This window comes from Entelurus aequoreus, linkage group LG26 (genome assembly GCF_033978785.1).
Source record: "Entelurus aequoreus isolate RoL-2023_Sb linkage group LG26, RoL_Eaeq_v1.1, whole genome shotgun sequence".
In the NCBI taxonomy this organism is placed as follows: Eukaryota; Metazoa; Chordata; class Actinopteri; order Syngnathiformes; family Syngnathidae; genus Entelurus; species Entelurus aequoreus.
In genome coordinates, this window is record NC_084756.1 from 19,951,732 (window position 1) to 19,971,731 (window position 20,000).

General features: G+C 39.3%; 1 protein-coding gene across 1 annotated transcript in view; it reads left to right on the forward strand.

The window, feature by feature from the left end:
* The window catches only part of pparg (peroxisome proliferator-activated receptor gamma), a 75,558-nt gene extending 57,159 nt beyond the window's left edge, over positions 1 to 18,399 (forward strand). Inside the window, exons 5-9 of the mRNA XM_062037813.1 lie at positions 842 to 1,041; positions 12,197 to 12,314; positions 12,383 to 12,543; positions 12,607 to 12,850; positions 17,618 to 18,399. Coding sequence (XP_061893797.1) covers positions 842 to 1,041; positions 12,197 to 12,314; positions 12,383 to 12,543; positions 12,607 to 12,850; positions 17,618 to 17,865 — 971 coding nt within the window. The 3' untranslated portion in view covers positions 17,866 to 18,399. The remainder of the gene's footprint in view (positions 1 to 841; positions 1,042 to 12,196; positions 12,315 to 12,382; positions 12,544 to 12,606; positions 12,851 to 17,617) is intronic.
* The last annotated feature ends 1,601 nt before the right edge of the window (positions 18,400 to 20,000 follow it).

The window sequence follows — 20,000 nt, forward strand, 5'->3', positions numbered from 1 at the left end:
TCTTAAAAACGAGACTTAAAACCTTCAATGCAGAGACCACTTTTTCCAGCAAGTGTGTATCTGTTTCTGGCGTCATCACACATGTAATTATCCACTAACTACGTGGTGTTATTTGCAGCTCTCACTGTAGTCTTGTAATCTGCAGAAGGCCGGCTTATATCAGTCTACTTTGATCAATAATTGACATCGCCACCCCTGGCTGCTTTGTCATTGTTGTGGGCTCGTTGCCCAGTTGAACCTCCTGAGAATCAGCGTCCTCTGCAGTGCACATGTATTTTGCCATACAAAATAGCCCTGTTATGCAGAACACAAATGTTAATTATGGAGGTCGCCGGCTCTCTTGAAGTTATTTAGGTTGTATTAATTCTTTAAAAGTGAGCTTCTGGCTCTCACGCACACACAGTAGTGATTAGCATGAATGGAGAGAGGATTCATGGCGTCAGTGCCTCTGAATGTTAAATATGCATCATCAAAAGCCTTTTATTTTCCCATGAGTGTGCAAAGTAAAAAACATAAACAGACGACAAATAACAATTGTATAATTGCCCCATAAGACACACCTCATTACATGTCTTTTTTACGATGTGTTGCTGTCAGTAGATTTTCCCTAGTCACTAAATGACAGTTAGAACAATTAAAAAAAGTGGTCTGGGCGCATTTCTGTTGTTAATTTAATGATGTTGTAATGGCTGAAGTAATGACGAGTCATTACCACAACATGTTAGAAGTACTCGCTTTTCATCTTTTGTGAGCGTTGATGAAAGCGGAAGATGAAAGCTGAGTAAGGTGTCGCCAAAACTGCTCGTGTGTGTGTTCATTGTTTGTTTGTGTCATCTCCCAGCTATTCGCTTTGGCCGGATGCCCCAGGCGGAAAAAGAGAAACTTCTAGCGGAGTTCTCATCGGACATTGAGCACATTCATCCGGAGGCAGCAGATCTGAGGGCCTTGGCCAAACATTTGTATGAAGCCTATCTGAAGTACTTCCCCCTCACCAAGGCCAAGGCCAGGGCCATCCTCTCTGGCAAGACCGGAGACAATGCAGTAAGAAGCACTACGTTGCGTTTCTGTTGTTTTGCTGCTTTGCTTTTTACACCTCGGTTTTCATTTGTAATGCAAATCCCATGAATCCGTTCCAGACACACACACACACACATATTAACACGACATATTTCATAGCGAATAATTATTGTTGTAAAAGCAGAAAATCTATGTAAAATATACAAAACCCAAAACCAGGGAAGTTGGCACGTTGTGTAAATGGTAAATAAAAACAGAATACAATTATTTGCAAATTATTTTCAACTTATATTCAATTGAATAGACTGCAAAGATAAGATATATAGTTTTTGAACTGAGAAACTTGTTTTTTTTTGCAAATAATCATTAACTTGCAAAAAAAAAAGTTGGTACTGGGGCATTTTTACAACGGTGTTACATGGCCTTTCTTTTTAACAACACTCAGTAAACGTTTGGGAACTGAGGAGACCAATTTTTGAAGCTTTTTTCAGGTGGAGTTCTTACCCATTCTTGCTTGATGTACAGCTTAAGTTGTTCAACAGTCCGAGGTCTCCGTTGTGGTATTTTAGGCTTCATATTGCGCCACACATTTTCAATGGGAGACATGTCTGGACTACAGGCAGGCCAGTCTAGTACCCGCACTCTTTTACTACGAAGCCACGCTGTTGTAACACGTGGCTTGGCATTGTCTTGCTGAAATAAGCAGGGGCGTCCATGAAAAAGACGTTGCTTGGATGGCAACATATGTTGCTCCAAAACCTGTATGTACCTGTCAGCATTAATGGTGCCTTCCTTTTTACTGAGGAATTTGTGAAACTGAAACAATACAAAAAGAATGCCATTGTAAGTTAATAATACTATACATGTTTGCATATTAGCTAATATTAACAACATTCGCTTCATTACATTACGATAGCATATACAAATATGCATGAAAACAGTCCTACACACATCACACATGGGACGGTTTAGTAAATATCATTAGTTTTAGATATATTCTAAAACTTACAAACGTTGCTTGGAGTGAAGAATAACGAATCCTTATGAGTAAAAACGCTATAGATGACTCGAAGACGGAACGGCACTTCCGATTTAAAGCACCAAATAGAAGGAAACACTGTAGGCGTTCACCCTGCACCACCTCCACTGAGCAAACTCGACCAAAAGATGACACCATAGCACATGGGTGTCAAACTCTGGCCCGCGGGCCAAATTTGGCCCGCCATGTAATTTCACTTGGCCCTTGAGGCTTTATCAAATTAACACTAGACCTGGTTTGGTGGTAGCGGGGGTGTATTTTGTAGCGTCCCGGAAGAGTTAGTACTGCAAAGGGTTCTGGGTATTTGTTGTGTTGTGTTTATGTTGTGTTACGGTGCGGATGTTCTCCCGAAATGTGTTTGTCATTCTTGTTTGGTGTAGATTCACAGTGTGGCGTGTATTTGTAACAGTGTTAAAGTTGTTTATACGGTCACCCTCAGTGTAACGTGTATCGCTGTTGATCAAGTGTGCGTTGCATTCAAGTGTGTGTGACTGGGCCGGCACGTTGTTAGAATGGATGAAAAGCGGACGTGACGACAGCTCGTAGAGGATGTTAAAGGCAGTGCCTTTAAGGCACGCCCACAAGACTGTGGTCCGGGTGGACTACGAGATATAATGACTGATGAGCACCTTCGTTCGATAATGAAGGTTGCCTCAGCTCAAATCCTGAGCCCCGACATTAATAACCTAGTATCCAAGAAAAGATGCCAGGTTTCTGCCTTGGCACATCAGATTAGATCAGTGTGTTGCAAACTGAGCAGTTTAAAGTCCTGAATGGTTGGTTTATTCATTGCTATTTTATTTTCAAATTTATTAGCCTGTGTAAAAAGTTAATGTTGATATTTACCTCAGAAGGCTGCAAATAGAAAAGAGGCATTACATTTTTATTTAAATTGTATTTGGGATGCCATTGATATTTTTTAATTATTATTATTATTATTTGAAACTCGATTTTGCATGTCACTATAAAGTTATATAAGTCTTGCTTGTTCAATATTCAATGCAAAACTTGTTTAGGTCCCTATTAAAAGGTTAAATTGTTCAACCTTGGCCCGCGGCTTTGTTCAGTTTTACATTTTGGCCCACTCTGTATTTGAGTTTGACACCCCTGCCATAGCACAAAGATATAACACACGTTTTCAATGTCTCAGCTTGTGTTTAATGAAAACTATTTGTATTATGGCCGTTAGAGAAGAAAAATCCATAAATTAGCTGCACTGTTTTATAAGCCGCTAGATTCAAAGCATAGGAAAAAAGTAGCAGGTCTGGAATACTTAAAATAAGTGTCATTATGTGTAACGTACCTGTAATATCCGCAGATATTCTTGACTTTATCTACTTACTCAGTGCTAGAAAATGTACATCATACCTAAAGCACAAATAGTAGTGTTACATTCACACGGAAGAAGTCGAGCGACTGGTTTGTGCATGTCCCGGCTTTTGGATTTCAGTGGTCACGCTACATCTAACAAGAATCATGGCTCCTTGTTAATCTTCATCATCCATCTCAATCCAAATGTCACAGCCAATGATTCAGCCATAGCTTTCCTTGACCTACGAGTGTTTGTGTAGCCCTCGCAAACAAAGCAAAAATGTGAAGCGTTCCGTCAGTATGGTGTCTTGTCTTGCAACGTGATGTCTAGTCAGAGGTGGTGTTTCATGGATTATAATAACACACCAACGACTTCTCCATACTGATGAAGTAATGTAGCAATGACCCAGTTTTTGTATGATAATAGTACTTTAAAGTCTCGTAGCAATAGCTTTTGTGTACTGAAGTAATAATGTCTCAATGATTATTTGTGCAGTAATTTAATAGGCTTTTCAGTAATGGTGTAGAAATGTAGCAATCACTACTTATTACTTGTGTGACAACATAGCACTGACTTCTGATTAAGTTTTTTTTAATTTTTTTTATTCCTGACTTTCAACTACTGGTTTAGTACCGCAAATAATCTGAATCGATCATTCCCCAAGTGTAGTACTTTTGGTGTGATGTAGTCGAAGACGGCCAAGGGCCTGATCTACTGTTCAATGATCCCAAATAACAAGCATTAAATATCGTGTGCACACTATAAAATTATGTGAACTATTAGTGGGCGATATCAGATACTTTGGCTATAATATCGATTCTCAAATCAAAATACTGCTACTTTTGATCATTTAGTAATTTGAAGGAACGTATATCATTAACAGGAACACAGTGTTAAAAAGTAACTAAACTTGTGAATGAGGCAATGTGTCAATGTAGTATTTAACATTAACATGTTTATGTAATCGAATTGTGACTTACTTTTCATTCTAATAGTAGTTATATTAATCCATTTACTGTAATAATTTTATTATGTTATTTATTTCCTTTTGTTATTCTTAGAAACACCATTTTTGTGTAATTTGTCCTGTGTTTTCTATTTTATTAGCTTGGCCACTACCTCAATATACTTTAGAGTTTGAAATATATAATATTAAATAATAATGATAAACCATATATAAATGATAATGTAATTTTAAATATAAAAATAAATAATGCTAATAATAATAATAACAAATGATATGATTAATACTATATAAGGAATTATATATAATAAATAATAATAATTAAATAACTGTATTCTTCATGCTATGTTACACAACTTTAGATACTAGATGAGGCAATTCCTGAAGGAATTGCGTGCGAATGCTCCAATGCTGACGTTGAACTGAAATTGGTGTTTTATAATTGTTGAAGTAGAGCACACAATTCCCAAACAGGCTGAATATTTTGAAGTTGCCATTTTTGAAGTTGGAACCGTTTGAATCACATGAAAAATGTGGGAGTCGTGGAACTTCGAAGAATTGATTGATTTCAATGGGAATTTCCCCAAAATTTGTGAATTTCGGGAAAAGCAGGAATTTTTTAGAAAATGGTAAAAAACTTGAATGGTCGAGAAATGTTGAAGTAGTAACATTATTAATTCAGAAATGGTTTTAAGGAATTCCTGGAATTTCGGGAAAACCGGGAATTTTTCCATTTCGAAAAACAACTTAGTTTTTTGTCCTGATTAAGAGGAATGTTTGGACGGTAGAACGGTTGAAGTGGGTTGAAAAATGTGGAAGGAGTAGTTGCCAGAAAAAAGGGTCAAAAAAGGGTTAGAAAAAAACGCGAATTCTGGGAATTCCTGGAATTCCTCGAATTTATTTTAACTTGAAAAAAATAATTGTTTTAATGTCCAGGATGAGTGGAATATGTTGTACGTGGAATGGTTTCAATCGGTTGAAAAATGTGGAAATGGTGGAAGTTTGGAAAATGGTCAATTCATTTTGAATGGGAAAAATGTCCCGGAAAACCTGAAATTTTGGGAATTACGGGAAAAGCGGGAATTTTTTAGAAAATGGTAAAACACTTGAATGGTCTGAATGAGTTGAAATGGTTGGTGTTGGAATTTTTCAAATCGGTCGAGAAATGTTGAAGTAGTAACAATTTTAATTGACAAATGGTATTAAGGAATTCCTAGAATTTCGGCAAAACCGGGAATTTTTCCAGTTCGAAAAACAACTTAGTTTTTTGTCCTGATTAAGAGGAATGTTTGGACGGCAGAACGGTTGAAGTGGGTTGAAAAATGTGGAAGGAGTAGTTGCCAGAAAAAAGGGTCAAAAAAGGGTTTGAAAAAACGTGAATTATGGGAATACCTGGAATCCCTCAAATTTTTTGAAACTTGAAAAAATAATAGTGTGAATGTCCAGGATGAGTGGAATATGTTGTAGGTGGAATGGTTTTAATCAGTTGAAAAATGTGGAAATGGTGGAAGTTTGAAAAATGGTCAATTCATTTTGAATGGGAAAAATGTCCCGGAAAACCTGAAATTTTGGGAATTACGGGAAAAGCGGGAATTTTTGGGAAAATGGTAAAACACTTGAATGGTCTGAATGAGTTGAAATGGTTGGTGTTGGAATTGTTCAAATCGGTCGAGAAATGTTGAAGTAGTAAACATTTTAATTGACAAATGGTATTAAGGAATTCCTGGAATTTCGGGAAAACCGGGAATTTTTCCAGTTCTAAAAAAAACCTTTGTTTTTTTGTCCTGATTAAGAGGAATGTTTGGACGGTAGAACGGTTTAAGTGGCTTGAAAAATGTGGAAGGAGTAGTCGCCAGAAAAAAGGGTTTGAAAAAACAGGAATTCTGGGAATTCCTGGAATTGTTTTTAACTTGGAAAAGTAATAGTTTTAATGTCCAGGATGGTGGAATGTGTTGAAGGTAGAATGGTTTTAATCGGTTGAAAATGTGGAAATGGTGGAAGTCAGAAAAATGGCCAATTCATTTTGAATGAGAAAAATGTCCAGGAAAATCTGGAAATTTGGGAATTTTTGGAATTTGTCAAGGGAAGTCCTGCGATTCCCGAATAGGCTGAACAGTTTGAAGTTGGAACGGTTTGAATTGCGTGAAAAATGTTGAAGGTAGAGCGCGCCAAAATCTGGAGAAGAAGTTGAAGATAAATAGATACATTTTGGTGTAGAAAACCATATGTGTGAATGTTTTGGAGCATTCACACAATTATATATTATAGCAGACGCATTAAGTACATTTGCACAAAGTATCGATATCTGATCGGTATCGCCGATACCATGTTGATTTACGTGGACCCCAAGTTGAAATACTTATTCGGGTGTTACCATTTAGTGGTCAATTGTACGGAATATGTACTGTACTCTGCAATCTACTAATAAAAGTTTCAATCAATCAATCAATCAAACCACCCGGAATTTTAAAACAGTATCACATAGAAAATTAGTTGTATCGCACATCACTATTACCAAAACTGCCTATGCAATGAATTACCAGTTCAAAAAGGGTGCATACAGCCCTATTTAAATGAAAAACCAAAAAAGAGTTGGATACCCTTTCCTCAAGTCATTCAGCAGCTCTAAGTTGCTGGATAGATATGTCTAATGTTTTTTATATCTGACAGTCCAAATATGCTGACACACACCCGAAGGATTATCTCTCTATTGTCTGTCATTGTAGTGACTGCTTCTATCTCGCCACAATGATTGCAGCCATTTGTGCATAACTGTGCCAGTTTGCACGTACCTTCCAAACGTGCTAAATATAGACACAAAAACAGTGGCTGTAAACCGCTTCCGGTATAATAAGTCACATTGCGTAAGCTAAATGATTATTTTGCATCTCCTGCTGTCAGTATTGTGGGCGTCCTTGATAATCAGCATGTATTCTGCATTTGCATGAAGACGAACACACTCAAAGGGTTGCGTTCGATATTTGCTCATTTAAGAGATGCAATCCTCGGCGCGCAAGCTTAGTAGATCTTTGCGCATGCTATCACATTTGCACATGTTTTATTTCGAGCTCCAAGAGCAGTACTGTCTGGTATGTAGTAGCAAAGGTGTAGTAAAAAGCCTTGTTATCTGCATCTGAGTAAAGTGGCGGTGGTTCAAGGCTCTTCAGTGAGTTTGTTTTGACTGTTCCTGAGTGTTCCTGAGAGATAGCAGACAAATCATTGAGTTTGTTACTACGTTTTTCTCTAAATCGCTGCAAACTTGCTAAAACAAAGCAAAAGGTTTTTATCAATGCACGTGGATGTTTGGGCATCTTTTAAAACGCACACGTGTGCTTTTTTTTGTTGTTGTGCCGTAACCTCCTCTTTCGTAGAACTTTACCAGATTGCAGCGGCTGGCCTTGCATTTCTCACCTCAATAGTGTACGGAAAAGGTTATTTTCCGGCGCATTTAAAGGCCTACTGAAACCCACTACTACCGACCACGCAGTCTTGATAGTTTATATATCAATGATGAAATCTTAACATTGCAACACATGCCAATACGGCCGGGTTAGATTAGTAAAGTGCAATTTTAATATCCGAAATATCCTGCTGAAAACGTCTTGGTATGATGACGTTTGCACGTGACGTCACGGGTTGTAGCGGACATTTTGGGACACCATTGTGGCCAGCTATTAAGTCGTCTGTTTCATCGCAAAATTCCACAGTATTCTGGACATCTGTGTTGGTGAATCGTTTGCAATTTGTTTAATGAACAATGGAGACAGCAAAGAAGAAAGCTGTAGGTGGGAAGCGGTGTATTAGCGGCCGGCTGCAGCAACACAAACACGTGGCCGATGTTTCATTGTTTACATTCCCGAAAGATGACAGTGAAGCTTTACCATTGGCCTGTGGAGAACTGGGACAACAGAGACTCTTACCAGGAGGACTTTGAGTTGGATACGCGGTACTGTGAGTACGCAGCTGCGGCTTCCAAACATTTGATCGCTTGCCCGTACGTGCGTGCCGCTATGTGCATGTCACGTACGTAACTTTGGGGACTTTGGGGAAATATATGTGCTGTATGAACTTTGCGGAGGTGAACGGTACTTTGGGCTGTGGGATTGAGTGTGTTGTGCGGGTATTTGATTTGTATTGGCGGGTTATATGGACGGGAGAGGGGAGGTGTTTGTTATGTTGGATTAATTTGTGGCATATTAAATATAAGCCTGGTTGTGTTGTGGCTAATAGAGTATATATATGTCTTGTGTTTATTTACTGTTTTAGTCATTCCCAGCTGAATATCAGGTCCCACCCGCCTCTCACAGCATCTTCCCTATCTGAATCGCTTCCACTGCCCTCTAGTCCTTCACTCTCACTTTCCTCATCCACGAATCTTTCATCCTCGCTCAAATTAATGGGGAACTCGTCGCTTTCTCCGTCCGAATCGCTCTCGCTGCTGGTGGCCATGATTGTAAACAATGTGCAGATGTGAGGAGCTCCACAACCTGTGACGTCACGCTACTTCCGGTACAGGCAAGGCTTTTTTATCAGCGACCAAAAGTTGCGAACTTTATCGTGGATGTTCTCTACTAAATCCTTTCAGCAAAAATATGGCAATATCGCGAAATGATCAAGTGTGACACATAGAATGGACCTGCTGCTATCCCCGTTTAAATAAGAAAATCGCATTTCAGTAGGCCTTTAAAAACCAATAAACCCGCATCAGCAATTAAAACATATCTCTATGTGGTACTGTCAAAATTAAAATAACTGTAAAAACATATCAAACGTGAAAAAAAATTAATTAAGATATAAAATACTTGAACTCACCAAAACTGTCCAGCCATGCTTGGGTGTCTCATTGCTACCTTAAACAATTTGCAAATCCAGTGTGGCTCCACGCACCAGAAGGCATTCCCAGCAGAACAATTTGCAGAACCTATTGGAAGCCGTAAACCAGTGGTATGGCTTATAGTTATCATGATCCGTTGTCCAGATCATTTTTGTTTAGTTTTGGACTCCCTCAGTTCCTGTTTTTGAGCACCCGTGGGTTTGTGTTTTAGTTGCCATGAATACAGATTTTCACCTGCCTCTGATTAGTGTTCGGGTCGCTCACCTGCTCCTGGGCACTAATCAGAGAGCTACTTATTCCCGTCGTTCGCCACACTCAGTCTGGCTTCCTTATTTGCGTCATGCAACACGTCACGTTGAGTATTCTTGATTCCTGATCTAAACTTTGCCTTTTGTTTTCCTGTTCATATGCTTAGTTTTCCTTGTTAGCTATTCCATTAGCTTCCTGTGCTATAGGCACGCTTGTTTTGTTTGTATCTCGCATGATTTATAGAAAATAAAATAATTTCCTTACCAGCACTTTGCCTCCGGAGTTCCGTCTGCATCTTGGGAGAACGATCCACGCAGTAATATGCGACCAAATCGTGACAATAGTTCAAGTTAAAGTACCAATGATTGTCACACACACACTAGGTGTGGCGAAATTATCCTCTGCATTGGACCCATCCCCTTGTTCAGGTGAGGGGAGCAGTGAGCAGCAGCGGTGGTCGCGCCCAGGAATCATTTTGGTGATTTAACCCCCAATTCCAACCCTTGATGCTGAGTGCCAAGCAGGGAGGCAATGGGTCCCATTTTTTTATAGTCTTTGGTATGACTCGGCCGGGGTTTGAACTCACAACCTACCGATGTCAGGGCGGACTCTCTAACCACAAGGCCACTGAGCAGGTGGATAGTGGATCAATAGTGGATTAATGAAACAGGTTAGCTAGCTCGGGGGTCGGCCGACCTCATCTGAAAATGGCCTTGCATCTGCAACCTAATCAAAGTTTTGCTCTCCAGGGCGGTTCGATTGATCTACATTAGCACCGCCTACTCTCACAAGTCGCAAGTGAGCATCCAATCACAGGGTTAATGTCACGTTCACCGGTTCAACGCTAGGCAAGTTAGGAGGCTTACTGTCAACAACTCCTGATTTGATTGGCTATCGCAACTGTCTATTAACTGTATGCGCCACATCCACCTACACTGCATAGACCACCGCTTTGGCCCTGTCTACATTAAGCCGGATAACTCCTTAAACGAATAATTATTTAGCCTAAGCACCGTTCCAGCCACACTAAACCATCGTTTAAGGTCCCCGTCCTTGGATAATTTTTTACACGGGTATGTGCGCCGTGTATTTCTTGAATCTCCGGCTCTTAGCTCTGTATGGACTCATTGATCGCTTACAAACTGAGTTCGGAAAGGAAGTGACGCCAGAAAGACCGCGCCCCACACAGGAAGTGACGTCAGAAAGAACGCTTCATAATAAAGCAGTTTCGTAACTCGGAGCTAACCACTGGAAATATGGAGGCGAGTCATCCAGACATGCCCGTGTTTCTCCTTCCGTCTGTACAGACGCTTGTGGAAATCACACATGAATACCTTTAAGAGAAAGCGATTGCAGCTATTTGGGATACAACACTTCTCAGACGGCAAGAGAACTTTCCAATGTCCAGGTCAGCTGTGATTCTACTTAGCGAAAAAGGTAGCGTGTGCTTTGTATTACCTGGTCAAGGGAAGACTACGGAAAACGGCGAATGCTTTTGGACTGGCAAAGCAGACTATCAGTTATTGTCCACCATGTATTTTGCGTACTCAACGTCTAGGTCCAGAGTATATAAAGTCACCAAAAAGGAATGGACAATGAAGGTGAAGGCAGAAGAGTGAGGAGTGTCCTGACCAGATATCTAGATCCCTAGATTGATAGGCGTAAAATGTTCTTTATCACATTGTTTACTTTCACATGTCCGTTAAAGATTTGATTAATTTATGATGGCTCAGGTGTGATTCACTACAATAGGGCCCCACAGCACACTGGATTCCAGTTAATAGAAATACCACAACACTGGATATTGTTCAGATACGGTAAATTTAATTTAGGAACTTGCACACAAAGCAACACTGGAGGTGACTATGACGTTCTACATCGCGTTGCGCCAGCGGAGGGGGTCTTAAACGACCATCGTGTGTGTGTGTGGACAAGGATAAGGTTAGGTGGGATTTACCCTGGATTAGTGTAGAAGGGGCCTCAGAAGGCCTCATGTTTATTTCATAAAGCCGAGCAAAACAAGCTTGCTGAATTCTGATTGGTTAAAAGCTCTAACGTAAAAACAGCAACACTGGAGAATATGACATGAAGAGAATATGATGAGTACTTTAGGTAAAGTAAACAAAAATACCGTATTTTTCGGAGTATAAGTCGCACCGGCCGAAAATGCATAATAAAGAAGGAAAAAAACATATATAAGTCGCACTGGAGTATAAGTCGCATTTTTGGGGGAAATTTATTTGATAAAACCCAACACCAAGAATAGACATTTGATAGGCAATTTAAAATAAATAAAGAATAGTGAACAACAGGCTGAATAAGTGTACGTTATATGACGCACAAATAACCAACTGAGAACGTGCCTGGTATGTTAACGTAACATATTATGGTAAGAGTCATTCAAATAACTATAACATATAGAACATGCTATACGTTTACCAAACAATCTGTCACTCCTAATCGCTAAATCCCATGAAATCTTATACGTCTAGTCTCTTACGTGAATGAGCTAAATAATATTATTATTTGATATTTTACGGTAATGTGTTAATAATTTCACACATAAGTCGCTCCTGAGTATAAGTCGCACCCCCGGCCAAACTATGAAAAAAACTGCGACTTATAGTCCGAAAAATACGGTATAACAAATACATACGATTAAAAAAAAAATTAAATTAACCTTCGTCAATTTATGATCATGATTTATGCAGAGAAGACCTTGCTGCCCCTGATGGCCCACCACCGCCAGATTAACATTTCCCCGCCTCTTCTATCCTGCAGCCTTTTGTCATCCATGACATGAAGTCTCTGATGGAGGGCGAGCAGTTCATTAACTGCAAGCAGATACCCGTCCAGGAATACCAGCAACAGACCTCCGTCTTTTCCGCCTCAAACGGAGGTGAGTGACGCCAAGACGATCCGCCATCCCAGCTGCCTATCATTTTTACGAGCTCATCTCATTCCCAGGCGCTTTTCCGGGGTCGGAGTACGGCATTGTGGGAATGACAAGCGCCCTCGAGCTGCGTTTCTTCCACAGCTGTCAATCGCGCTCGGCTGAAGCTGTGAGAGAAGTAACGGAGTTCGCCAAGAGCATCCCGGGATTCATCGACCTGGATCTCAATGATCAGGTGAGATGCTCCTCTCTGACATTTATTAGTTGTCTCCTTTTCGAACCTTTCAACCCTTCCCAGGTGACTTTGCTCAAGTACGGCGTGATCGAGGTGCTGATCATCATGATGGCGCCGCTGATGAACAAAGACGGGACGCTCATCTCTTACGGGCAGATCTTCATGACGCGGGAATTCCTCAAGAGTCTCAGGAAGCCATTTTGCCAACTGCTGGAGCCCAAGTTCGAGTTCTCCGTCAAGTTCAACATGCTGGAGCTTGACGATAGCGACATGGCGCTCTTTCTCGCCGTCATTATCCTCAGTGGAGGTGAGCTGGCTTAAATCAGGAGGTCATACTATTTGCCTGATGAATTCTTTCCCATTCTTGCTTGATGTGCAGCGTAAGTTGTTCAACAGTCCGGGGGTCTCCGTTGTGGTATTTTAGGCTTCATATTGCGTCACACATTTTCAATGGGAGACAGGTCTGGACTACAGGCAGGCCAGTCTAGTACCCGCAATCTTTTACTATGAAGCCACGCTGTTGTAACACGTGGCTGGCATTGTCTTGCTGAAATAAGCAGGGGCGTCCATGATAACGTTGCTTGGATGGCAACATATGTAGCTCCAAAACTTGTATGTACCTTTCAGCATTAATGGTGCCTTCACGGATGCAGACTGCACTAATACACCCCCATACCATCACAGATGCTGGCTTTTGAAATTTGCACCTAGAACAATCTGGATGGTTCTTTTCCTCTTTGTTCCAGAAGACACAACGTTCACAGTTTCCAAAAACAATTTGAAATGTGCACTCGTCAGACCACAGAACACTTTTCCACTTTACATCAGTCCATCTTAGATGAGCTCGGACCCAGCGAAGCCGGCTGCGTTTCTGGGTGTTGTTGATAAATGACTTTCGCTTTGCATAGTAGAGTTTTAACTTGCACTTACAGATGTAGCAACAAACTGTAGTTACTGATATTGGTTTTCTAAAGTGTTCCTGAGCCCATGTGGTGATATCCTTTACACACTGATGTCGCTTTTTGATGCAGTACCGCCTGAGGGTTCCAAGGTCAATGTTGGTTTTCAGTCTTGCTGCTTACGTGCAGTGATTTCTCCAGATTCTCTGAATCTCTTGATGGTATTACAGACCGTAGATGGTGAAATCCCTGAATTCCTTGCAATAGCTGGTTGAGAAATGTTGTTCCTAAACTGTTTGACAGTTTGCTCAAGCATTGGTTGACAAAGTGGTGACCCTCGCCCCATCCTTGTTTGTGAATGACTGAGCATTTCATGGAAGCTGCTTTTTTACCCAATCATGGCACCCACCTGTTCCCAATTAGCCTGTTCACCTGTGGGATGTTCCAAATAAGTGTTTGATGAGCATTCCTCAACCTTGCCAGCTTTTTTGAAACATGTTGCAGGCGTCAAATTCCAAATGAGCTAATATTTGCAAAAAATAAAGTTTTCCAGTTCGAACGTTAAGTATCTATTATCCAATCATTGTATTCTGTTTTTATTTACGATTTACACAACGTGCCAACTTCACTGGTTTTGGGTTGTGTACAATCCAAGATGGTGGCAAGCTCAAACTGCATTTTGTGTCACTGTGCGGCCTTGACTTATATATTTTACGGTAGACAAATGGATGGACAGATCACAGTCGATAATAAAACATGATATGCCGCTCTAAGGACGACAAGAAAATCAGGTGTGATTTTACAGACCACAGCATTTCACCACAACTGACTCTCACATTTTCAGGACAGATCATATCGCTGTCGTTAAGAACACAAATCCCTCGTTTAAGTCACTCATTAACTTAAATGACTGCGATTAGTGTTGAAGATGAAGATACGTGGACACTAGAAGTTGGGGATTTTTAGATGTATCGCAATTCAGACATGGACGATTATAAACTCGATTAGTATAAATAAAATAATGCAGACTGCAGCAAGCCACTTCAGCGAGAGATCCAACCAGCTCCTTTATTATAAGGCTCTTATGTTCCAGTTGTGCACACATTTCCATTCATTTAATAAATGTGGGAATTAATTTAACTGTTTTTTTATTTTATGCTTTGTTTTTTAAAGTTGCAAATGATAAACGCTTATATAGTGAAATGGAAACAAAAGTAAAACTGCATCAATATACATAAATTAAAGATGCATCAATAATCAATTTTTAATTGAATCATAGCTCCTGAATCGTAATCGAATCGTGAGGTGCCCAAAGATCGAAACGTTTTATCAGCCGAAAAAAATTATGTGCTCCAACTACAGTTATATCTAAATAAATAAAAAATATGGTAACACTTTAGTACGGGGAACATATTCACCATTAATTAGTTGCTTATTAACATGCAAATTAGTAACATATTGGCTCTTAATTAGTCATTATTAAGTATTATCAATGCCTTATTCTGCATGGCCTTATTATACAACCAGTAAGCCATTAACAAAGAGTCTTCCCTCCTGTTCCGGCCCGGCTGCACCAAATAATAATATAAATACATTTAATAAAGTCAAATACAAATAAGGCAACAAGAGAAGTATCCCACACTTTTCTTTTGTAAAGTAAATTTGTATATGGACATCTACATCAACTATATGATTTGCCTGAGAAGCTGGACAGGACAAAAAATTTTTTTTTTTTTAATTTAAACAATTTAAATAAAAGAGTCTTCCCTCAATAAACTCAGAATTATTGCTTATTAGTAACCCTAACCCTAACCTTTTTATGTTCCCCTAGTGTCCAAATAACTCTAAATTAAGTCTTTGTTACTTAGAATATGTTCCCCATACTAAAGTGTTACCAAAAGTATATATATCGTATTTTTCGGAGTATAAGTCGCTCCGGAGTATAAGTCGCACCGGCCGAAAATGCATAATAAAGAAGGAAAAAAACATATATAAGTCGCACTGGAGTATAAGTCGCATTTTTGGGGGAAATTTATTTGATAAAACCCAACACCAAGAATAGACATTTGAAAGGCAATTTAAAATAAATAAAGAATAGTGAACAACAGGCTGAATAAGTGTACGTTATATGAGGCATAAATAACCAACTGAGAACGTGCCTGGTCTGTTAACGTAACATATTATGGTAAGAGTCATTCAAATAACTATAACATATAGAACATGCTATACGTTTACCAAACAATCTGTCACTCCTAATCGCTAAATCCCATGAAATCTTATACGTCTAGTCTCTTACGTGAATGAGCTAAATAATATTATTTGATATTTTACGGTAATGTGCTAATAATTTCACACATAAGTCGCTCCTGACTATAAGTCGCACAAAAAAACTGCGACTTATAGTCCGAAAAATATGGTGACATGCAAATTAGTAACATATTGGCTCTTAATTACTCATTATTAAGTACTTATTAATGCCTTATTCTGCATGGACTTATTATACAACCAGTAAGCCATTAACTAAGAGTCTTCCCTCCTGCGCCGGCCCGGCTGCACCAAATAATAATATAAATCCATTTCATAAAGTCAAATACAAATAAGGCAACAAGAGAAGTATCCCACACTTCTCTTTTGGGCATCTACATCAACTATATGATTTGCCTGAGAAGCTGGACAGGACAAAAAAATAAATAAAAATAAAAGAGTCTTCCCTCAATAACCTCAGAATTATTGCTTATTAGTAACCCTAACCCTAACCCTTTTATGTTCCCCTAGTGTCCAAATAACTCTAAATTAAGTCTTTGTTACTTAGAATATGTTCCCCATACTAAAGTGTTACCAAAAATATATATATAAATGCGTTATTGGTATGGGCTTTGAGGAAAGGTAAGTTATCTCTATCATTATCATCTTAAAAAAAAAAAACATTTCATGCTTCTCTGCTTGTTACATAAAGACTGTAACTCTGGGTTCCCTCCGGGTACTCTGGCTACTACCCACCTCCAAAGACATGCACCTGGGCATAGGCTGATTGGCAACACCAAAATTGGCCCTCATTTTTTTTACGGTGAATTCCTGGCAACCATAGGTGCCGGCAGGCCCGGCCCTAACCAATCTGGCGCCCTAGGCAAGATTTTAGGTGGCGCCCTCCCACATCGGCAGTGTAGTGTATATACTCACAAGAAACCGAATAGCTTTGTCTTTGACCTGTTTTTTTACTTAAAGATAGCAAATTAACAATCAGAATAGTTAACAAGATAAAAAAAACTATGGATAAATAAATGAATACAAAAAATAACAAATGAATATATGAAATACAATATTTTTTACATACATAAACACAAAATAAAACGTGTCAACAAGTTGCATAAAATAAGGCACTGCACAAAACAAGATATCAAACCAGTATGACTTTAACAACTATATTACAAAAAAAGGGGATCCAACAGAGTTCTCTATTTGTGCTTTTTAATATTGCATTAACTAGAATGACTTACAAATTACTGTACACCAGGGAGTACTGTAATTACCTAATGTTACATTATTATTTTCCATGACAATTTAGCCCCCTCCACAATATTAACCCGACGTTAAAACAGAACTAGCTATTTATTGATTAGGAATTGCCGAATCATGTAACATTAGCTTAATGCTAAAGGTTACTATCACATTCTGTAACAGACAAATCATTTCATGTAGGCTAACGTTACCTGCTACCTCTGTCTTTTTCTCGTTTCTCCTCCTCTTCTTTTCTATTTTTTCTTCCCTGGGCACCTGACAGTTTTGGCCGTTTTGACATCTTGTGTTGATTTTTTTATGTGGTGACGTCCAAAAAGAGTCATGATACGGGAAGGGAGGGGGCGCACCGTGCGGGGGCGTAATGTTGTAACAAATAATATTTCTATTAAATAGGCTTTACTTTGCATTTTGATTAACGTGGGATTATTTTATGTATTTAGAAATAATAGTACCAACTTTTTTATTTTTTTCCTCCAACATTTGTGGCACTGGCGTGGCGCCCCCTGATGGACGGCGCCCTTAGCATTTGCCTATACGGCCTATGCCCCGGGCCGGCCCCGGGTGCCGGTATTTTACCGTAAATTGTGCATAGTTTTTTTTTACAGTGTTAAAGTGCACTCGCTCGCTCACTTGTCCTGTCTCTCTTTCACGCTCAGACCGCCCGGGCCTCCTGAACGTGAAGCCCATCGAGCAGCTGCAGGAGACGGTGCTGCACTCGCTGGAGCTCCAGCTCAAAGTCAACCACCCGGACTCTCTGCAGCTCTTCGCCAAGCTCCTCCAGAAGATGACCGACCTGCGGCAGATCGTCACCGACCACGTGCACCTCATCCAGCTCCTGAAGAAGACCGAGGTGGACATGTTCCTGCACCCGCTGCTGCAGGAGATCATGAAGGACCTGTACTAGAGGGAGAAGCGAGCACTGAGACGGTGTGTTGCGAAAGGGAATCCTTCTGCCTTACGACGAGAGGAGGTGACAGAAATTGAGAAAGAGATGAGGAAGAAGGTCAGGAGTGTTGGAAGCCGTCTAGACGGCCACGGCAGCAGCTTGCAAAACCACCGCTTGCTGTTCCAATCAGGGCGAGGGGCCGCCCCGTCGGGAAGGCGGGCCCCTCGCGCTTTGATTGGCAGACTCCACCGAGTGCCTTGGAGGTTCATGTAACTGTGAAGATTCCACACCACGTGCCGCACAGCAGTGTGTGTTTGTGTGTGGGGATGACCTCGTGTTAAGGTCCTGTTTACATGCACACAACTATAGCCTATCAAAAGTCATTTTATTACATCTTCTCAAGGGATAATACCACTTCTTGCACTGCAAAAAGTCAGTGTTGAAAAACAAGAACAAAAAAATACAAAAATGAGGGGTATTTTACTTGAACTAAGCAAAATTATCTGCCAATAGAACAAGAAAACTCGGCTTGTCAAGACTTTCCAAAACAAGTCAAATTAGCTAACCTCAATGAACCCAAAAATACCTTAAAATAATTATATTCTCACTAATAACAAGTGCATTTTTCTTGGTAGAAAAAAAAAGAGACCTTTTTGCTCAATATGTTAAAAAATATTCTTAAATTAAGTAAATGCTTATCTTGACATAATGATATGCATTAGGGGTGTGGGGAAAAATCGATTCGAATTCGAATCGAGATTCTCACGTTGTGCGATTCAGAATCGATTCTCATTTTTAAAAATCGATTTATTTTTATTTATTTATTTATTTTTTTTAATTTTAAATTAATCAATCCAACAAAACAATACACAGCAATACCATAACAATGCAATCCAATAACAAAACCAAACCCGACCCAGCAACACTCAGAACTGCAATAAACAGAGCAATTGAGAGGAGACACAAACACGACACAGAACAAACCAAAAGTAGTGAAACAAAAATGAATTATATCAATATTAGTTACAATTTCAACATAGCAGTGATTAAAAATCCCTTATTGACATTATCATTAGACATTTATTAAAAAAAAAATAAAAAAAGAACAATAGTGTCACAGTTGCTTACACTTGCAACACATCTCATAAGCTTGACAACACACTGTGTCCAATATTTTCACAAATATAAAATATGTCATATTTTTGGTTCATTTAATAGTTAAAACACATTTACATTATTGCAATCAGTTTATAAAACATTGTCCTTTACAATTATAAAAGCTTTTTACAAAAATCTACTACTCTGCTTGCATGTCAGCAGACTGGGGTAGATCCTGCTGAAATCTATGTATTGAATGAATAGAGAATCGTTCGGAATCGGGAAAAAAATCGTTTTTGAACCGAGAATCGTGTTGAATTGGAAGAAAAAAATCGATTTTGAATCGAATCGTGACCCCAAGAATCGATATTGAATCGAATCGTGGGACACCCAAAGATTCACAGCCCTAATATGCATACATCATAATCTTTTTTTTCATGCTTGAAGTAAGAAATTATTACTTTAAAAAAAGTAGTTTTAAACTTGTGAGTGTTGATGACACAGCTTTGCAACAGTTGATATTCTAGTTTCAAGCATGTTTTACTCAATATAGGTCATCAAATCTCAGCAACAAGCTGTAATATCTTACTGAGATCATTTAGGACCAAAACCCTTAAAACAAGTAAAACACTCTAACATAAAATCTGCTTAGTGAGAAGAATTATCTTAACAGACAGAAAATAAGCAAATATCACCCTTATTTGAGATATTTAATCTTACTTAGATTTCAGTTTTTGCAGCGTGGGAGTCCGTCGTCTCATATGTGATACAGAATATGGCACAGCCACTCAGTTCAATCAATCAATCAAAGTTTATTTATATAGCCTTTAATCACAAGTGTCTCAAAGGGCTGCACAAGCCCCAATGTTGCTCTGTTTCGCATCAAAAGTGCAGTCTTCACACTTCATACCAGGCTCTCAATGGCAGGTTTTTGTCTCTGAGGAAATTCAGCAAGTAAAGTAAACAATGAAAAATGACAAGTGACACCACTTCGCTAATGGTAAGTACCTGCAGGATTTCAGGTGCATTTTTTTGTGATTATTGTGGCAAAAATT